General features: G+C 34.3%; 1 protein-coding gene across 1 annotated transcript in view; it reads right to left on the bottom strand.

Moving 5' to 3' along the window:
- LOC128250610 (uncharacterized) overlaps positions 1-20,356 on the bottom strand; it is a 559,608-nt gene that overhangs the window by 22,105 nt on the left and 517,147 nt on the right. Inside the window, exons 10-11 of the mRNA XM_089340726.1 lie at positions 16,709-16,819; positions 3,025-3,040 (exon numbers count right to left, since the gene is read on the bottom strand). Coding sequence (XP_089196852.1) covers positions 3,025-3,040; positions 16,709-16,819 — 127 coding nt within the window. The remainder of the gene's footprint in view (positions 1-3,024; positions 3,041-16,708; positions 16,820-20,356) is intronic.

Below are 20,356 nucleotides of genomic sequence, written 5' to 3'. Positions count from 1 at the left end.
ATATATATATATATATATATATATATATATATATATATATATATATATATATATATATATATATTATATATAATATATATATATATAATATATTATATATATATATATATATATATATATATATATATATATATATATATATATATATATAATATATATAATATATATATATATATATATATATATATATATATATCTATATATATATATATATATATATATATATATATATATATATATAAATAATATATATATATATATATATATATATATATAAATATATATATATATATATATTTATATATATATATATATATATATATATATATATATATATATATATAATATATATATATATATATATATATAATATATATATATATATATAAATATAAATATATATATATATATATATATATAATATATATATATATATATATATATAAATATATATATATATATATATATATATATATAAATAAATATATATATATATATATATATATATAAATATATATATATATATATATATATATATATATGTATATACATACATACATACATACACATACACATACATACGCACACACACAAAAGCTTACACACATTCATATATGTGTATATGTGAATGCACATTCATTTTCACATCCAACTTTCCATGCTGTCATGGGTTAGAAAAATATGTTGAGGCAGATTTTCAACAGCTGGATGCTCTTCCCACTTCCGACCTTCATCTTATTTAAGTAACAATATTTTCATTTCACTGGCTGCTCCTCACACAACTATTGGACTTGTAGCTTACATTCTCTTGTTAGTAAAGACATATTAATCTTTTGCCATGTTGTGGTGGGGTTAATGAGGACATGTGGAAATGACATTTAAACACACATGCATATAATAATATATATGTGTATGTTGTGGGGGTGTGGTGTATACATCTGGTTATTATGATAATAATATCAACTGCCAATTCAATTGCAGCTATTAACTGTCAGTTAAGACAACATTTAACTTCTGTAATAACAAGTAATATCTAATATCTAATTAAAATGAACGCCAGCCACAAGGGATCATTTCCAAGATTTTGTAATTTATTTGCTCAATTGCTCTCTTTTAACAGAAAAAGAAAGCTTTAAGTTATTAAAATAAAAAAATTATTAACACAGGCGCAGAAGTGGCGGTGTGGTAAGTAGCTTGCTTACCAGCCACATGGTTCCGGGTTCAGTCCCACTGCGTGGCACCTTGGGCAAGTGTCTTCTACTATAGCCTTGGGCCGACCAAAGCCTTGTGAGTGGATTTGGCAGACAGAAACTGAAAGAAGCCTGTCGTATATATGTATATATATGTATGTGTGTTTGTGTGTCTGAGTTTGTCCCCCCCCCCATCATCGCTTGACAACCGATGCTGGTGTGTCTACGTCCCCGTAACTTAGCGGTTCGGCAAAAAGAGACCGATAGAAAAAGTACTAGGCTTACAGAGAATAAGTCCCGGGGTCAATTTTCTCGACTAAAGGCGGTGCTCCAGCATGGCCGCAGTCAAATGACTGAAACAAGTAAAAGAGTAACCTAAACTTAGACTTATATTAAAACAAGTCCAAGATTTTCATTGATTTCTCCTGTGGACATGTTGAATAGCTGTTGTCCAGTATTTTACCAAGATGGTACAAGCACATACACAGACATATACACACACGGCAGTAACTTCCGCCTACCAAATTCAATCACAAAGCCTCGGTCGTGTATATGTCTGTGTATGTGCTTGTGCCTCTTTTCCAGGGAGTGAGAGAGGGGATATATATAAATAAATATACATATATACATACATAAGCTCGTCGAAACGCCGGTGTTAAAACGTGGGTAGCTGAAGAAGTAGAATGTTCTCTATGTGGCTTGTGTGTTCTCGTCTACATTTGTTTGCAATGTCCTGTACCCAGATATGCACCTATACATACAGGTGGATGTCGGTATGCACATACCTGTACGTATATATGCATATACTCATTTACTTTTGTTTTTATATATATATATATATATATATATATATATATAATGTAAAAAGCAGCATCCAAACATGGCTGATGCCAGTGCCCCCTGACTGGCTCCTGAGCCGGTGGCACATAAAAAGCACCCGCTACACTCTTGGAGTGGTTGGCATTAGGAAGGGCATCTAGTTGTAGAAACATTACCAAATCAGATTGGAGCCTGGTGCAACCGCTGGCTTTCCAGACCTCAGTCAAACTGTCCAATCCATGCCAGCATGGAACATGGACGTTCAACGATAAATGGATGGATATCTATCTATCTATCTATCTATCTATCCATCCATCCATCTACCTTGAAGGCAGAGGTAAGAGGAGAATCTACTGTTTGAAGGTAGAGGTCCACAGCCACAACAACAGCAACAATAGTAGCAACAGCAGCAGCAATAGTCGCAGTAGCAGCAGCAGCAAAAGCAGCAAGTGTGGTAGTAGCAAGAGTAGTAACAGTAACAATCTCAGTCACAGCAGCAGCAGCAACAAGATGATAAGATATTTAAATACATATATATATTGTATTATGGCAATTCCATGCTCTATCGTGGTTGAATCAAATCAATGCTTGATGCTTCAGTGTTCAGAGGAATCCACCAACGGGTGAATAGACTAAGTAATCTTTTTGCCTGAGGAAGGAACCGATCTATTGTATTGACTTTTCAGTACTTGACTGGTACTTTATTCCATTGAGACCAATAAGGTGAAAAGCAGAGATGACCACAGCAAGATTTGAATTCAAAATATACAATCACAATAAGGTATTTTTGTCTCATACTATAATGATTCTGTCAATATTTCCACCATAAATTCATACGTGAATGTATGTGTATAGGTGCACACGTGCACACGCACAATGTTTAATCAAAACGTTTTCTTTTTGCAATTAACAATTATACACATACATAAACGTAGATACACATAATATATGTACATATATACACATATATCATTACATACATATAAACACAAACATACATATAGCTGAAACTAACTAAACCTGATTCAAGACTAAAAAGGAAAAAAAAAAAAATTTATTGAAAAGAAACAACAAAAAATTTGCAATTAAATTAAGAAATGAGAAAAATTAAGAAAGTAGAAAAGATTTTCCTGCAAAATAAATGTCTTTTATTGTAAAAACCAAAGAAATATATTTTACTATAAAACAAAAATAAATGTTAGAAAATTAAGAACATAAATCAATTAAAAGGTATAATTAATAATTAAAAACAGAAATACTTAGTGACCAGTTTTGGTTGTTATATTGGTTTTTTAATTAAAAAATCTGTCTGGTGTTTTAATTGCCTTCAAATATTCTGAAAACATAAATCTGTCCTAATCATGAAGTTCCTTCTTTATTATTGTTTTCAGGGTGGGTGGGCGGGTGGTGGACTAGCAGAATTACTACTGTGTCAGAAAGAATGCTTTCTACTGATTTTTCTAAGACTTTAAGTTCAGAATACAAATGCCAGTGAGGTTAATTTTGCCTTTCATTGTCCTGGCATTGATAAGATAAATAAAAAACAAAAACAAAAAAAGCCAAAACAGCTAAGTAGTGGGATCTATTATTATTATTATTATTATTATTATTATTAGGAGTGACTGTGTGGTAAGTAGCTTGCTTACCAACTGCATGGTCTCGGGTTCATTTCCACTGCGTGGCACTTGGGCAAGTGTCTTCTACTATAGCCTCGGGCCAACCAAAGCCTTGTGAGTGGATTTGGTAGACGGAAACTGAAAGAAGCCTGTCGTATATATGTATATATATATATATATATATATATATATATATATATGTGTGTGTGTGTGTGTTTGTTCCCTCAACATCGCTTGACAACCTATGGTGGTATGTTTATGTCCCTGTAACTTAGCGGTTCGGCAAAAGAGACCGATAGAATAAGTACTAGGCTTCCAAAGAATAAGTCCTGGTGTAGATTTCCTTGACTAAAAGACGGTGCTCCAGCATGGCCGCAGTCAAATGACTGAAACACGTAAAAGAGTAAAAGAGTATTATTATTATTATTATTATTATTATTATTATTATTATTTTGTGTAGGCACATGGCTTAGTGGTTAGGGTGTTAAACTCATGGTCATAAGATTGTGGTTTTGATTCCTGGACCAGGTAATGCATTGTGTTCTTGAAAAAAACATTTCATTTCATTTTGCTTCAGTTGATTCAGCTGGTAGAATTATAATCCTTTGACACACTGGGCATCCCATCCGGTGGGGAGTAGATATATTCCCAGAGAAACCAGGGAAACCAAGTTTTTTGCAGAGTACGTGCAAAAGCTTGAAAGAAATGAAGCCATCAAAGCATGCTGCACTGGATGTGCAATGTCAGTGTGCATGTATGACAAAATGTAAATGTGTTGAGAGAAAAGCCAGGTATAAGAGGCATCAGATGTAGTGTGCAAGAGAGACGACTGCACCTGGTATGGGTCATGTGATGCATATGGATGAGGACAGCTGCTGATCTCTAAATGTGGAGAGAGCCTGTAGAAGAGGAAGACCCAGACAGGGGCGGAAGTGGTTATAAATGATCTTTAGATGCTGAGCCTCACAGAGGAGTTGACAAAGAACAAAACAATTGGTGATTTGCTGTGCTTGAGAAGACCCCCTCCAGCTAAATAAAATCAAGGCCATAAAGACATGTCCTTTGTGTCCATGCCTCCTCCCATCCTACCCCACCTGTGCTCACTACCCATTGTATTCTCCTTTGCTCTCCCTCACGAACCTACTTGCCCACAATATGTCTCTGCCAAATCTCTTCCTCACAATTTATCCTCCTTATACCCCTCCCTCTACCTGTGCCCACCCCTTACATTCTGCCCCTCCATCTTCCACTCAGCTTTCGCAATCTTGTGAACTCATGCACCCGCTCACCCATTCTAATCCCCAGTCTGCCTCTCTATATACGCCTCCTAGTAACTTGGATGTATGCACCATCTCCATCACATCTTCACTATCTTCTCTCTTTCCTCTCTCTCTCTCTCTCTCCATTTGAGGTATCCATGTTTCTCATCTAATGCAAAACACCTTTTACTACTCCCTGTCAGTTGAGGAGTCTCGTCCAGCAAGTTACTTCCTGACCTCACTGCTGCTGGTACGATGTAAAAAGCAACCAGTACACTCTGTAAAATGGTTGGCATTAGGAAGGGCATCCAGCCATAGAAACCATGTTGAAACAGACGGCAGAGCTTGGTGCAATCTTCTGACTTTCCACTTCCTGTCAATCCATCCAACTCATGCCAGCATGGAAAGCATATGTTAAAGGATGATGATGATTATTTATCACACAGTGGTGGTGTTTGAAGCTCTGTCAGTTTTGTTCAGTGGGGATCAAACCTCAACTTTTGCTTGGAGATATTCAGCACATATCTTAAGATTCTAGCTGCAGCCTTCAGACACTTTCTTTAGTGTCATTAAGTTAATTGCCATTATAGAAAGCCATTTAGAGATATTTTTAGACATTGTACTTAGTGAACCTATTATTAAAAGGAATTACCACTGATTTCTCTGCAGTTTAGGTCCTGATATTTATCTAGTATTTTTGTTTTCTTTTACCCTTCACCCTTAAGTCTAATAAGCCGACTACATTTATTATCACACAAGTTCTAGTATCTTTCCCTGCACAATCGACATAGTGGCAATACATCTTCCACCGTATCTATATCTTTTCTCTCCTCTCATGTTCTAGGCTGATATTATAATGACTTCTGTGACTTTCTTCGGAAAGAGTTCTTGAAGAGGATTTATAAATTTTTTTTCTTGTTCAGCCTTTCTTTCCAGCTATCCGTGATATCTTTTTTTTATCTTTTTCAGCATTCAGTGCCCTTTACATTCCGACAAATACTTGTACAGACAGCAGTTCATAACAACACAGTCTTTTATGCCAGTCATCTTTCTTCCACCATTGGTCCGTATACAATCCATTGATATTAGATATTACACTTGGTTTTGTCAAACATAGCCAATATTTTCAGCCGCTTTCTAGTTTTCCAGTCAATGTCCTCTAGTTATTGTGTGTTCCAGTTGAAGAAATCCCAACCTCAGTTTCAAAGAAATGATTGATTCAGCACATGAGTTGACATTTTGATAAACATCTTTCATGTTCAAGGACTTAAGATAACTTCTTACTCCTAAGGTTTTGCATTGTGTTCTTAGACATTTTTTTTTTTTTGTATTCTACGTGACCAGCTTCCAAAACTCCTAAACACTTGTATTCAGTTTCCTTATCAATTCACTTTATATGTTTTTCTGTAGAGAGCTCAATGCTTCTTATCTCAGACAATTTCTCCTTCTTCATGATAAGGGATACTACACTCATTAATGCCAAATTCCAGCCTTATGCCCTGACTGAATACTTGTACACTGTTCACTGAAATGTTGAGTTGATATTCATTTTCGTCAAACAATTTCAGGTCATCCATAATAATTTAATCATCATAGGCTGGTGAGCTGGCGGAATCATTAGCATGCCAAGACAAAATGCTTAGTGGCATTTTGTCCGTCTTTACATTCTGAGTTCAAATTTTGCTGAGGTCAACTTTACCCTTTATCGTTTGGGGTCAATAAAATAAGTTCTAGTTGAGTGTTGTGGTCGATGTAATCGACTTACTCAACTCTCCTGAACTTGCTGCTCTTGTGCCAAAATTTGAAGCCATTATTATTATTATTTTTTTTTTTTCTTCTCTCTTTTACTTGTTTCAGTCATTTGACTGTAGCCTTGCTGGAGCACCGCCTTTAGTGGAGCAAATCGACCCCAGGACTTATTCTTTGGAAGCCTAGTATTTATTCTATCGGTCTCTTTTGCCGAACCACTAAGTTACAGGGACGTAAACACATCACCATTGGTTGTCAAGCGATGTTGGGGGGGACAAACACAGACACACAAATATATACACACACATATATATATACATACACATATACGACAGGCTTCTTTCAATTTGCGTCTACCAAATCCACTCACAAGGCTTTGGTCAGCCCAAGGCTATAGTAGTAGACACTTGTCCAAAGTGCCACACAGTGGGAATGAAACTGGAACCAAGTAGTTGGTAAGCAAGCTACTTACCACACAGCCACTCCTGCGCCTATTGTTATTATTATTATTATTATCATGCCATACAAAATACGCAGTGACATTTCATCCATCATTACGCTCTGAGTTCAAATTCCACCAAGGTTGACTTTACCATTCATCGTTTTGGGGTTTGACAAAATAAGCACCTACTGAGAACTGGGGTCAATGTAAACGGTTTACCCACCTCAGCCGAACTTGCTGGTCTTTGTGCCAAAGTCTGAAACCAATAATTTCATCATCATCAAACCCTAGACATTACTGCCTTGAACCCTAGGACTCAAGGAACCGTTTACCTGGTTTCTGCAGGATATAAGTGACTGACATCAAAACAATTTCCCCTGAACAGGACACCAGTTTGTTGCAGGGCTACTAATTTACAACTGAGTGGACTGAGGCAACATGAAGTGTTTTGCTTAAGGATACAATTCAATGACCTGTCTGGGAATAATAACCATGATCTTGTGATTGTTAGGGCAACACCATAACCACTAGGTCAGGACACCTAATAATTTTAGGTCATCCATAAATAAAAGGGGAAAACTGGTTAGTTTACCTTTTCTAATATATTTTTACCTTTCTTAAAATATGAATCTGCAAGTTTTTTTTTCTTTTCGAATGATAATACCCCATTATTGTATCAGATTTTGTATTTTTACTTTGAGAATATTTGGTTCATTTTGGTTCCTTGATATCAATATCTTGGGTCCCATTTTTTTGTTTAATGTTTAGTGTTGTAAATTTGATAATTTCAAGCTGATTATTTTTTATTGTTGTTATTATTATTATTCTTAACAGTGGCAGTTTACCAGAAATGGTTTAATGATTAAGAAAATTCTGGTCTCAAGCCTGTTAGGCAGCATCATCATCATCATCATCATCATCATTATCATTTTTAATCTCCACTTCCCCCACCGTGCCAGATAATTATACTTCCATTTTTGTTCAACCTTTAACTTCATTTTCACATTTGATAACAGCAAAACTGATCAACATGTAAATCATCAGAAAGTAAAACAGAGTAGTAGTAGTAGAAGTAGTAATAGTAGTAGTAGTAGGAGGAGTAGTAGTAGTAGTAGTAGTCAGTAATTGTGGTTGTGGTTGTGGTGGTAGTATTTACATGCTTGGGAAGATACAACTGTAAATCAAGACAAATTACCAACAGACAATAATAAATTTACAATCAGATTACTATTAGTATCGTTTCAATTCTGCCTTTCATCTTTTGGTGACCGGGGGGGGGGGGGGCGATAAAATAAATACCAACTGAACACTGGAGTCAATGTAATTGATTAGTCCCTCCTCTAAAACTTCAGATCTTGTGCCTTGTAAAATACTTTCTATGTAATCTCAAATTTTAAAACAAACACATAATTTTGTTATGGTTTCTTAAACATTCTCTAGAACAACACTATGTACAAATCCAAATATATGGTACCCTAGGCGTAACACCTACATGAACTTCTAACTTGTTGTTTCTTGAGGTCTCTGGGTGAAACTTGGATCCAACTTGTACAAATGCAAAGCAAAAGTCAAACATAAAATAATAATAATAACAATAATAATAATAATAATAATAATAATTATTATTATTATTATTATTATTACTATTATTATTATTATGTAATTGACTTAATATGTTTCTCAAAATTGGTGTCCAAGTGCCAAAATTTGAAACCATTATTATTATTATTATTATTATTATTATTATTATTATTATTATTATTATTATTATTATTATTATTATTATTATTATTTGAAGGTGGTGAGCTGGCAGAATGGTTAGCATATTGGACAAAATATGAAGCAACATTTCTTCTAGCTTTACATTCTGAGTTCAAATTCTACCAAGGTAGACTTTATCTGTCATCCCTTTTGTAATCAATGAAACAAGTCCCCAGTTAAGCATTGGGGAAGAGATAATTGACAAGTGCCCTCATCCCACAAATTTCAGGCTTTGTGCCTATAACAGAAAGGATTATTATTATTATTAAGGCAGCAAGCTGGCAGAACCATTAGCACACTGGACAAAATGCTTGGCAGCATTTTGCCCAGCTTTATGTTCTGAGCTCAAATTCCGGTAAGGCCGACTTTACCTTTCATCCTTTTGAGATTGATAAAATAAGTAGCAGTCAAGTAATGGAGTCAATGTAATCGACTTCTCCTCCCCTCCCCTCCCCTTGAAAACTGCTGTTCCGGTACCAAAGTTTGATACCTTTAATTATAACTATTATCCAGGTGGCTAGCTGACACAATGTTAGCATGCGGGACAAAACACTTAGCAGCATTTCGTCTGTCTTCATGTTCTTAGTTCAAATTCCACCGAGGTTGGCTTTGCCTTTCATCCATTCAGGGTCGATAAGATAATTACTAGTCGAGCACTAGGGGTCAATGTAATTGACTTATTCCCTCCTCCAAAATTTCTGGCCTTGTGTCAAAATTTGAAATAATAATAATAATAATAATAATGATATTTCACCTTTGGAAACATGAGTGTTTTGCTCAACATCCTTAAACAAACCTTATTCAGAGACCTTTTGAGCGGGATGGGGTACTCGACCTGAAGAAAATCCTAACTGGGCCCCACCTGTGAGGTCATGCACTGTTTATCTTGGTATGAGATCACTATGTTGCATACATATGGTTGTGATGCATGTGCCTGGTGTACCCTTATCAGACGGGTAGTCATGATGGGTATAATGGGCTTCATATATTTTACCCCAGTGTCACTTTGATGGCATGCACTGCCCTCTCACACAATAATAATAATAATAATAATAATAATAATAATAATAATAATAATAATAATAACAATTATTATTATTATTATTATTATTATTATTATCATCATCATTATTAAGGTAGTGAGCTGGCAGAATCATTAGCATGCTGGGCAAAATGCTTAGCAACATTTTGTCCGTCTTTACATTCTGAGTTCAAATTCCACTGAGGTCACCTTTGCCTTTCATCCTTTCAGGGTCAATAAAATAAGTACCAGTCAAACACTGGGGTCGATGCGATTGACTCATCCCCTCTCCTAAAATTGCTGACCTTGAGGCAAAATTTGAAACCATTATTATCAGGCCTATCCAAAATGTACAAAGAAAAACAAAAGTCATTCTGCATGCACTTGTACAATTTCTATGCATTAAGCATCGGAGTTTTGTCAATCGGCTGTTGTTGAGTGCAGGATGGATCTGTTGAGGACTTTGTGAAAATTGTCCCACCACCCTCCTTTGGCCAGGAAGGGCAGGCAGTTTTCATCTATCTTGTGGTCATAGTGAAAGAGGTTATCTGGCAGATGAGACTGAAATGATTGAAGACATATATTTTCCTTTTTAGCCAGGCCCTCAACTCTTTCGAGTTTCACTTGGAAAGGAAGGTGAGGGTGGACAAGGAAGCCATTGAATTTTTGAGGGGTTTCCCTTAGATGGCTCTAAGCAGTTATTCTTCCAGTCTCAGAGTTTTTTTTGCTGAAATTTTATTTTTTTGTTTTTATTATTTTTTTTCCCAACCTAAATAATGTTTCTTTCTGTTTGGTATTTTTATCTGTTTTTCTTTGAGCCCCTGTAACTAATAAAGAAATCGTTATTATGATTAATTATTTAAACTATTACACCATTAGAGACAATAAACATCCATTCATTTCCTCCTCTCTATCTCGCCAGAGGCTTTATTTAGCTGTAGTTTGGTACAATCTGATAAAACAAAGCCCTCCTTTTTATATTTTTCTGCTAGAATATGAAGAAATCAAGTGAAAAGCATCAGTTATTAAAGAAAAAAGGAAACTGCTTACTGACAAATGAAGAGATAAAGTAGTGGGGTTTATCTGATCGAATCAATGGGGGAAGGCAAGGAGAAGGGCTTGTATTTTGTCACAACAGTTGTGTTCTATTTCTATACAAGACATGTACCTTCTCCTATGGCTCTATGATAAGGTACAACAACAACAACGGCAACATTACAGTAATGAGTTCTTACAGAGGTACAATGCCTGATATTTTGGAGTGAGAGGTATATACGTATAGTATTGTAGTAACCTCAGTACATGACAGATACTTATATTGGTTTCAAATTTTGGTACAAGGCCAGCAATTTTAAGAGAGGGATAAGCCGATTACATTGATCCCAGTGTTCCACAGGTACTTATTTTATTGGCCCTGAAATAATGAAAGGCGAAGTCGAACTTGGTGAAATTTGAACTCAGAACAAAGACAGACAAAATGTTGCTAAATATTTTGCCCAGCGTGTTAACAATCCTGCCTGTTCATTGCCTTTAAGGTGCTTATTATATCTACACCACTACATGATAGATGAGGGATAAATGTTTCGTTAGTTACCAATTCCAAGTTCAACTCCTGCCCTAGGTACAATTGAGAAGAGGGTGAGCTCTATCTGGCTGAATATATTTAGATACTTGAGATAAATACAAAGTATTTACTGGAGCCGCAATTGATCTAAGATTGCCTCTTTCATTACCACTGTTGTCAAATATCTCTGGAGAACCTTGCACTGGCCCTCATCGCGTCACCTCATGGTAAATAGTTTCCCTGGGGGATAAAGTACACTTTATTGCTGTCAATGAAGAAAGTAGCTGGTGAATGTAGAGAGAAATCATTTCAGGACAATATCATCTGCCTTGCTCAGCTGGGAGACAAAATGTTGAGGGATAACTAATTGGTGAATTATTAAGATGAGAAAAGCGAACCATTTCAAAAGTTATTTCAAAAGTTTCTAAGAATCAGCCAACAAAAACAACCAACAAAGACAACCACACAAATACAACCATACACATGTGTCATGCACCATTGAAGTGATCAACCGGTGGGTTTTCTGTTAAAGTGAACACAGGGCAAAGTTATGTTAAAAATAGAAAACAGGGATCCGAGGAACATTAACCTCACTGTCCTTCATGCATTAATGTTATTTACAGATAAGGTTAAACTAAAGTTCTTAGAATCCACTTGAAAAAAAAACAGGATTTGAAGAAAAGACATTTTAAAGAAATACAGAGTATAGCAAATTTCCTCAATTTGTTTTTAATGACTTAATTATTGAATTATTTTACATATATTTTGGTATTGTTTTTAATAAATTATTTATAATTATTTTTTAAATGCATTCTTTATCTTATTTCTTATTTTGTGTTTCCAAGGTTATGCAAGGTTTTTTTTAGCCAAAGTTTACTCCTGCAGAAATTATCTTGAGCACTCTTGGCCTTGGCTGCTTTCAAATGCAAACTATGGACATTATCCTTAAAGCAATATCTCCAACTAAGCAAAAGATATAAGACTTTACAGTATGTATGTGTGTGTGTGTGTGTGCCAGATGTGTCAGTTATTTGAGAACAAAACTTTTAAGAACCATGAGTGACTCAAAACTTTAACTAAATATCCTCTCTTTTTTTTTCAGTTCCAGCAAGGAAGCTTTAAATTTAATGCAGACAAATGAAAGGGCATGCTGTTCTTGTTGCCTTAGCCACAGACCACTGTGAGGTTGCAACCTTCTTAAATGTTGCCAAAGCCTTCTTGCTTAAGATGAGAAAAGAGTTCCTGGTTTCTGGTGAAAAGGCGTCTTCCATTGTCAATGGTCAGACATTAGCAAAGTTGTGTTTCTCCAGGAAGCCCAGGACATCGTCAATAATGAGAATCACTTTCGTGTATCAGAGTCAATGATGAGATATGTGGTGCACGAAGACATAAGTACAAATCTTATGTTCTGTGAAGAGGACAAAGATTCATAACTCACAAGATCCAAGAGAACTGTGTGATCCAGTCTTGTTGAACCAAAGGAAGCACCTTGAAGAGCTCAACATGCTCTGGATGTTCTCAAACAAGAATTTTGTTGTAAGACCAAAGGGAAATGACAGAGGACTCTGCACCAGTCCCACTGAAGTCCCCACTGTTATACACACCAACTTGTCCTTGCCTGTAATGGTCTTGGGAGTTATGAGCAACGAGGGTCATGTCCTGCTGGCTCATGTTTACCTGCAAGGTCTTAGGATCAATGCAGCAGCCTACACCGAGATAGTGGAGATGGTTGTTAAGCTCTGGATCAAGAGAGTTGCTTGTGGGAGGCCATAGGTTTTCCAGCGAGAATCTGCTCTCTTTTACACATCCTGCATGATCCAGAAGTGGATGGCCCAAAATGCCCATGATCATGATCATGTTATCCCTAACATTGAGCCTTCTGCCTCCCCTGGTTTAAACACTTTGGGGCATCATTGAGAGGACTTGTTAATGTCTGCTACTGTAGACATTACATATATACATATTTGTATGTACATACATATATGTGTATGTGTGTGTGTGTGTGTGTGTGTGTGTGTGTGTGTGTGTGTGTGTGTATAAAAATAAAAAATTAAATTAAAAAAAGGGGTTTGTATGATAGTGTATAGAGGATTATATAACTTAAAAGAGTTCCAACTCTGTCTGTTTTTTATGTTTTATTTATATTCTTATAAAATTAATGTGGGAAATAGAATATGGAATATATAATATAAATAGCAAAATGTCCTTATATATTTAATACTCAATATTTCATTTATTCAATAACACATTCAATACTTCATTTCATTTTACTATTTATATATTATATTCCACATTCTATATCCCACATTAATTTTATAAGAATATAAATAAAACATAAAAAACAGACAGAGTTGGAACTCTTTTAAATAGTATATATATATATATATATATATATATATATATATATATATATATATAAAGTATGTGTACATTGAAAAGCCAGAAGCTGCAGATTTTTGTCTGAGAAAAATCCCTTTATAGACATATTGTGTATTGTGTTTCAAAACACATACTTCAGAGCTTGGTGAAATGATGTACATACATTGAGTAAGTTATATAGATGAAGATTTTGCTGTAGAGCTACTACTGTTGCACATTTTGAATATATATATATATATATATATATATATATATCCATCCATCTTCTCCACCCATAATTTCTGGAAAGGTCATGTAGGTAGGGTCCTCAAACACCTTCTCCATAGGATTCTGCCAGAAGCAACTCCATCACTACAGTTCCTGGCTGAATTCCTAAGTGTGTCCAATTGAGATTAGGGATATTGTCCAACCATCTCATTCTACTCCTAAGTCAGTTGACTTGGCTTAAAGGATCCGTCTTGTGATTATTTCCTTAATCACATGTCTACGGTGCCGAAACTGTGATCACTCAATGAGAAGAAGCAGTGACTTGGCTGAGAGAGATTCCCTGATCTTTAAGCTAAGTGTCCTGTTGCATAATGTTGCTCTTGAGACACTTCAGAGGAACTTCATTCTGTGCTGCTTATATTTGCAGTCATACTCTTTCGGTCATTACCCTACACTCATGACCATAGGTGAGGATAGGCATCAAATTTAATTACTTTCATATATGTATAAATAATTCAGTTTTTGTGCCTATCCTCTTATATATAAATACACAGGGCTGGCCAAAAGTCACCTGACAATAATTCAAAAAACTACCCAATTCCAAGATTAAAACAAAAGAATCATTTTATATGAGACTTCACTAATAAATACACAAATGATGAAAAAAAATGGTGATTTTAACTCATAGCATTTACTTACTAAGCATTCATAATTAGAATGAATAAATAAAATAAAATATTAAGTATTTATGGAATTTTGATTTACTGTCGGGTGACTTTTGGCCAACCCCGTTTAAATATATATGTAGTGGTTTGTGTTTGCCACCTTGGATTCCTCTGTTTAGTGGGTTTATCCACTACTCAGGAAGAAACTATTCTAAGAGTGTGTCCTGCCTTATCTTCGAAATGCCTGGTTTTAGAATAGAGGCAGCTGATGAAGGATTAATTCCAAGTGGCTTGTTTGTTTTCTTATGTGTTCGTTCTGTTGTCTGTAAACAAAGTCCGTTTTGTTTTTATGCTCTCATTCTTTTTTCTAACGTCCTGTACCCGAATATGCATCTATATATACATGTAGATGTAGGTATGTACATATATGTATGTATACATGCATATGCTTATTTATATATCATTTGTATTTATTTATATATATATATATATGTAGTTTTAAAGAAAGAAAACAAATTTTCAAATGTTGTTTGATATTTCAGATTTCATGTCTTTCCTTCTTGAAGTAAAGAATAAAAAGTTTCCACATAACAACATGCATATATATTCATGCAGTGTTTTACATATGATATATTCATATACATACTCATATGCATGCAGACACAGGCACACATACACATATATACACAAATGCATATATACTGCAAAAACAACTGACATGTGTATGTATGTAAGTTTATGTACAATAGAGTCTGATGTACAAGATGATAATTAGAATGTTGACAGAATAATACAGACATTGGTAGAAATATTTAGATTTTCCCCATTATGTTGATGATATCAACACCAAGGAACACAGGTTCTAAACCCTCAATTACTTGGACTGTATCTTAAGATTATCTCTTTTATTAATTACTGGTAGGACCATTGTATTTTGTTATATAACCATAACATACTACCAAGTATATTAAATGCTCATAAGTCAATACTGTGTTCTACCTGTGTTAGCAATGCGATTCAATCACTTTTTAAAGTTGTTTCTACAGATTTTCTATAGAAATTCAAACCAGCACTAAAAGTTATCATGTTTTCATCATCATCATCATCATTTAACATCTGCTGATTATGCTGGCATGGATGGGACAGTTTGACCAGAGCTGCTAAGCTGAAGGGCTGCACCAGACTTCAGTCTGATTTAGCATGGTTTCTCCAGTGAATGTCCTTCTTAATGCCAACCACTCCAAGAGAGTAATGGGTGCTTTTATGTGCTACTGGCGTAGGTGCCATTTGCATGACACCAGTATCTGCCATGACTATGATTTCCCTTGGTTTGATGGGTCTTCTACTGAAACATGGCAAATTGCCAAAGGTATTGGTCAGTTGTTATTGCCTTCAACTGCTTTGTTTACCAAGATGTATTCATATATAAAATATTTTAACGTTCAGTGTTGGCTCTAAATTCTGTAGAGATAACTTAAAAAGTGATTATCTTTTTTGTCCTTCTACATTTCAAACTATCAACTTGTACATAGATAACTATACGTACATATATATATATATATATATATATATATATGTATTATATTCACACATATATGTACACATAAACATGATATCCCAAAAGTCATGCTACCATATCAGATATATATGTATATATATATATATATATATATATATATATATATATATATATATATATATATATATATATATATATATATATGTATATATATATATATATACATACATATGCATGTACACATACATACACACTTATATATATTGGGTATTATGCATAAGTATACATATATCTATGTTACAAAACACACAAGAGAACCATATACATACATGCATATATATATATACACACACACCCATATATATATATATAGAACAGAGGGGATGAAAGGATATTGAGCAAGTCAACATAGAGGAACTGATGTATCAATAGCTTCAGTTTCTATCCTCCCCCCCCTCTACATTGTAACTGAATGATTTTTTTTTGGGGGGGGTTTCCTCTTGGACTGATTACTTACAAGTCAACACTAACAGAACGCTGACGCTGGCTACCATTACTGGCATCAGTCCTCTCTTTGTGACTGAATCTGCGCGACAAGCGGGAAAAACTACTACTACTGCTTTGGAACCTGGAAGAACAAAGTTTATTTTAGTGATTGTTTTCGGGGGGTTAAAAATGGTCAAAAGCATTTAGAACAGCAAACTAAACAAAAACACAGACATATATATATATTTAAACAAACATATATATATATATATATATATATATATATATATATAAATTAAAAGGGTAAAGGTTTATCAATTTATTAATTTATTAATAAATCAACAATTAATAATTTTTACCAAGCCCTTCGGTATGTAAGCACCATTAACGGTGGAAAACTTATTTAAAAGTTCATATATATTTATAAACATAATTAAGGGATCAGCAAACATTTGCTTCACCATCCCTTAATTATGTTTATATATATATATATATATATATATATATAAACATAATTAAGGGATGGTGAAGCAAATATTTGCTGATCCCTTAATTATGTTTATAAATATATATGAACTTTAAATATATATATATATAGAACAAATGACCGATATGTCGAAATAAAAGAATTCATTTAACATATGCATAATACTCCATTTATTAAATTTTATATTTACTCAAATACCTCAAACTAACAGGGAGTTTCTACCTTGTAAACAGGAGTTACACCACAGTAATTTTGTGATCTTTGCTACCCTGGTATCTATTAACCAATTTGTTTTGTCGGAGTTAATTGTTAACTAAGGGAAAATAAATACATATAATCAAATACATATATATATATATATATATATATATATATATTTATATATATATAATAAAAATAGGGATTCAAAGAATCAAACAGAGCTCGTATTAAGCTCTCTGACAAAGGTATGACTAACAAGAAGGACTGTGATTAATTAAGGTTAGGATGTACCTTAGTGTTATTCTGCAAATCCAAGAATTACAATGGTAAAGAGTATGTATATACACTGAATAGAGAAGAGAAGTGAAGTGAGAGAAGAGACACTTATTCCATTATTTTACAGCTGTTTCATAATTATATAACAGACATTACATCATCATTTACATGTTTATATATGTATATATAAATATACGAGGGGGTGCTGAAAAGTTCTGGACTTTAAAGGTATTGTGAAAGGCTTGGTTGGAGGCGCAACCCTCTGAGTTCTTTTACAGGACCTAGTTAAACTGAAGGAACACTGCAATAGGTATGTGAATCTGAGAGTGGAATATGTTGAATAAAATCATAATTAACTGATGTTCTTGTATTTTCTTTCACCCAAGGCCAAGAACTTTTCAACACACTCTTGTATATGTACACTCATACATATAAATTTGCTGAAATGTTACTAAAACAATCATTTTCAGAATGTTTCATGAACTATCATGAAGCGCTGACGATTTGTCTGTTAGTTAAATTACAGCAAATTTATATTTATATTCTATGTATGGGTGTAGGTATATATTTATATATGTGTGAATGTTCATGCAATGTCTATTATATAACTAGCATAATTATGAAACAGCTGTAAGCTAAGAGAATAAATATATATTCTCTGACCTCATATCTCTTATTTGTTTGATGTGATGTGATGTGTGTATGTGTATGTATACACAAGCACACAAGCAAAGGAATATAAGTACTGGTATCACACTTATTATTCCTTGGTTACAGCTGTTTCAACAATGTACAGGTCAAATACATCATTTAACAAGTTGGAAAACATGAATATAAGCAATGATTATGTAATAATTATGTAATATTGAGTATATAACATAACACCCATAGTCATTTCATCATGAGATAATGAATACATTTCTGAGAAAAACATGAATATATTCATCTATATATAGAGACAGACAAAATGGGGGAGGGGTTCATATTCTTGTAGGAAGAAGGTCTGTTATACATGTAAATAAAAGGAAGGGGAGAGATGATAGTTTTTCTGTATCAATTGATGAAATCAATTTTGAAGTTGGATTTATTAATTAGTCTATATATTCAAACAGCTGTCTGGTTGAGAAAGTAAATCAATATTAAAATCTGTGCATCAATGTTATAAATCAACAGGGATGGGCATTTCTTGAGTGGCTTCAAAGAAATCCTTCATGATCAGAGAGAGAACAAAGAGGTACTCACTATATAAATAAACACTCACGCACACACACATACAAATATATGTGTGTGTGTGTATATAAAATAGCACAAATGGGCTACAATTGTTTCACTACAATTGTTTCAGACATATTTTTTATTGATGAACAACTCAATTACATCATGTAAAAAAAAAAAAAAAGCTTTCTTCTGGTAAATTAATGTATAACTAAAAAGACAAATCTGTATATATTCTAGCAAATACGTGACCTCCATACAAACTGTTGATACATGAGTATGCTGTCCTTGATTCTATCATGGTGTCCCTATAATCAAAATGCCTCAATTCTACTGGATCCTGAAAATAATTATATATATATATATATATGTATGCACACAAAGACACACAAATACATACATACATATATATATATATATATATATATATATATATATTTATATATATATACGGCAGGCTTCTTTCAGTTTCCGTCTACCAAATCCACTCACAAGGCTTTCATCAGCCCAAAGCTATAGTAGAAGACACTTGCCCAAGGTGCCATGCAGTGGGACTGAATCCAGAACCATGTGGTTAGGAAGCGAGCTTCTTACCACACAGCCACTCCTGCTCTTATATATATATCAGGTTGTCCGGAAAGTTCTCAGTATTTTTAAGCTAAATCTTTTAATACTTCATTAAACACACTTGAAACGTAGGACAGTTAAAACTTTATTGTTGCATGAAATCGTATTGCATCTCTTCTTTGTTCCTGACTAAAAATAGATTTATCTTTCATTCTGGTTACCCTTTGTTGACATTTGAAATGGATAACCAAAAATTTCATATTCACGTTGTAATGATATCAAAGCTGAAAAAAGGGTAATGGGCGTATATGACATATTCCATGAGTTTTTGCCCCTTTATCAGCACCCACCTAACCCCTTAATCATCCACAAACATATTGCTTAGGTCTGTATTTTGATATTAGTAAACCTTCCAGGTTTATTCTTCTCATTCTTTCGTGGGTTTCTATATAAAATCAAAGCAGACTGCCAACTTGTGTTTCTCAATCTGCTTTCCAGGATTAAACAGGTCATTCAGCTATTTGTCGGGTCTTCGCAGTCACACCATATCTCTGGAGGTCTTGGTCACAAGTCATTGCCTCTGTGCGACTCAACGTTCGAAGGTGATGCTTGACCACCTCATCCCGTCTTCCTGGGTCTACCTCTACCTCGGATTCCTTCCACTGTTTGGGAGTGGCACTTCTTCACACAGCTCTTCTCATCCATCCATCGTACATGACCATACCAGCGCAAACATCTCTCTTGTATGCCACATCCGATGTTTCTTATGTCTAACATTTCTCTCAGGGCGCTTACACTCTGTCATGTGTGCACACTGACATTACACATCCAGCAGATCATACTAACTTCATTTCTTTCCAGCCTACGCAAGTCCTCCACAGTTACGGCCCATGTTTCACTGCCCTGAAGGATGGCAGTTTGCACCCATGCATC

The sequence above is a fragment of the Octopus bimaculoides genome, chromosome 23 (assembly GCF_046866305.1).
Source record: "Octopus bimaculoides isolate indiv1 chromosome 23, ASM4686630v1, whole genome shotgun sequence".
Taxonomy (NCBI): Eukaryota; Metazoa; Mollusca; class Cephalopoda; order Octopoda; family Octopodidae; genus Octopus; species Octopus bimaculoides.
Note: the sequence above shows the minus strand (reverse complement) of the source record. Positions and strands in the feature narration are given on the sequence as shown.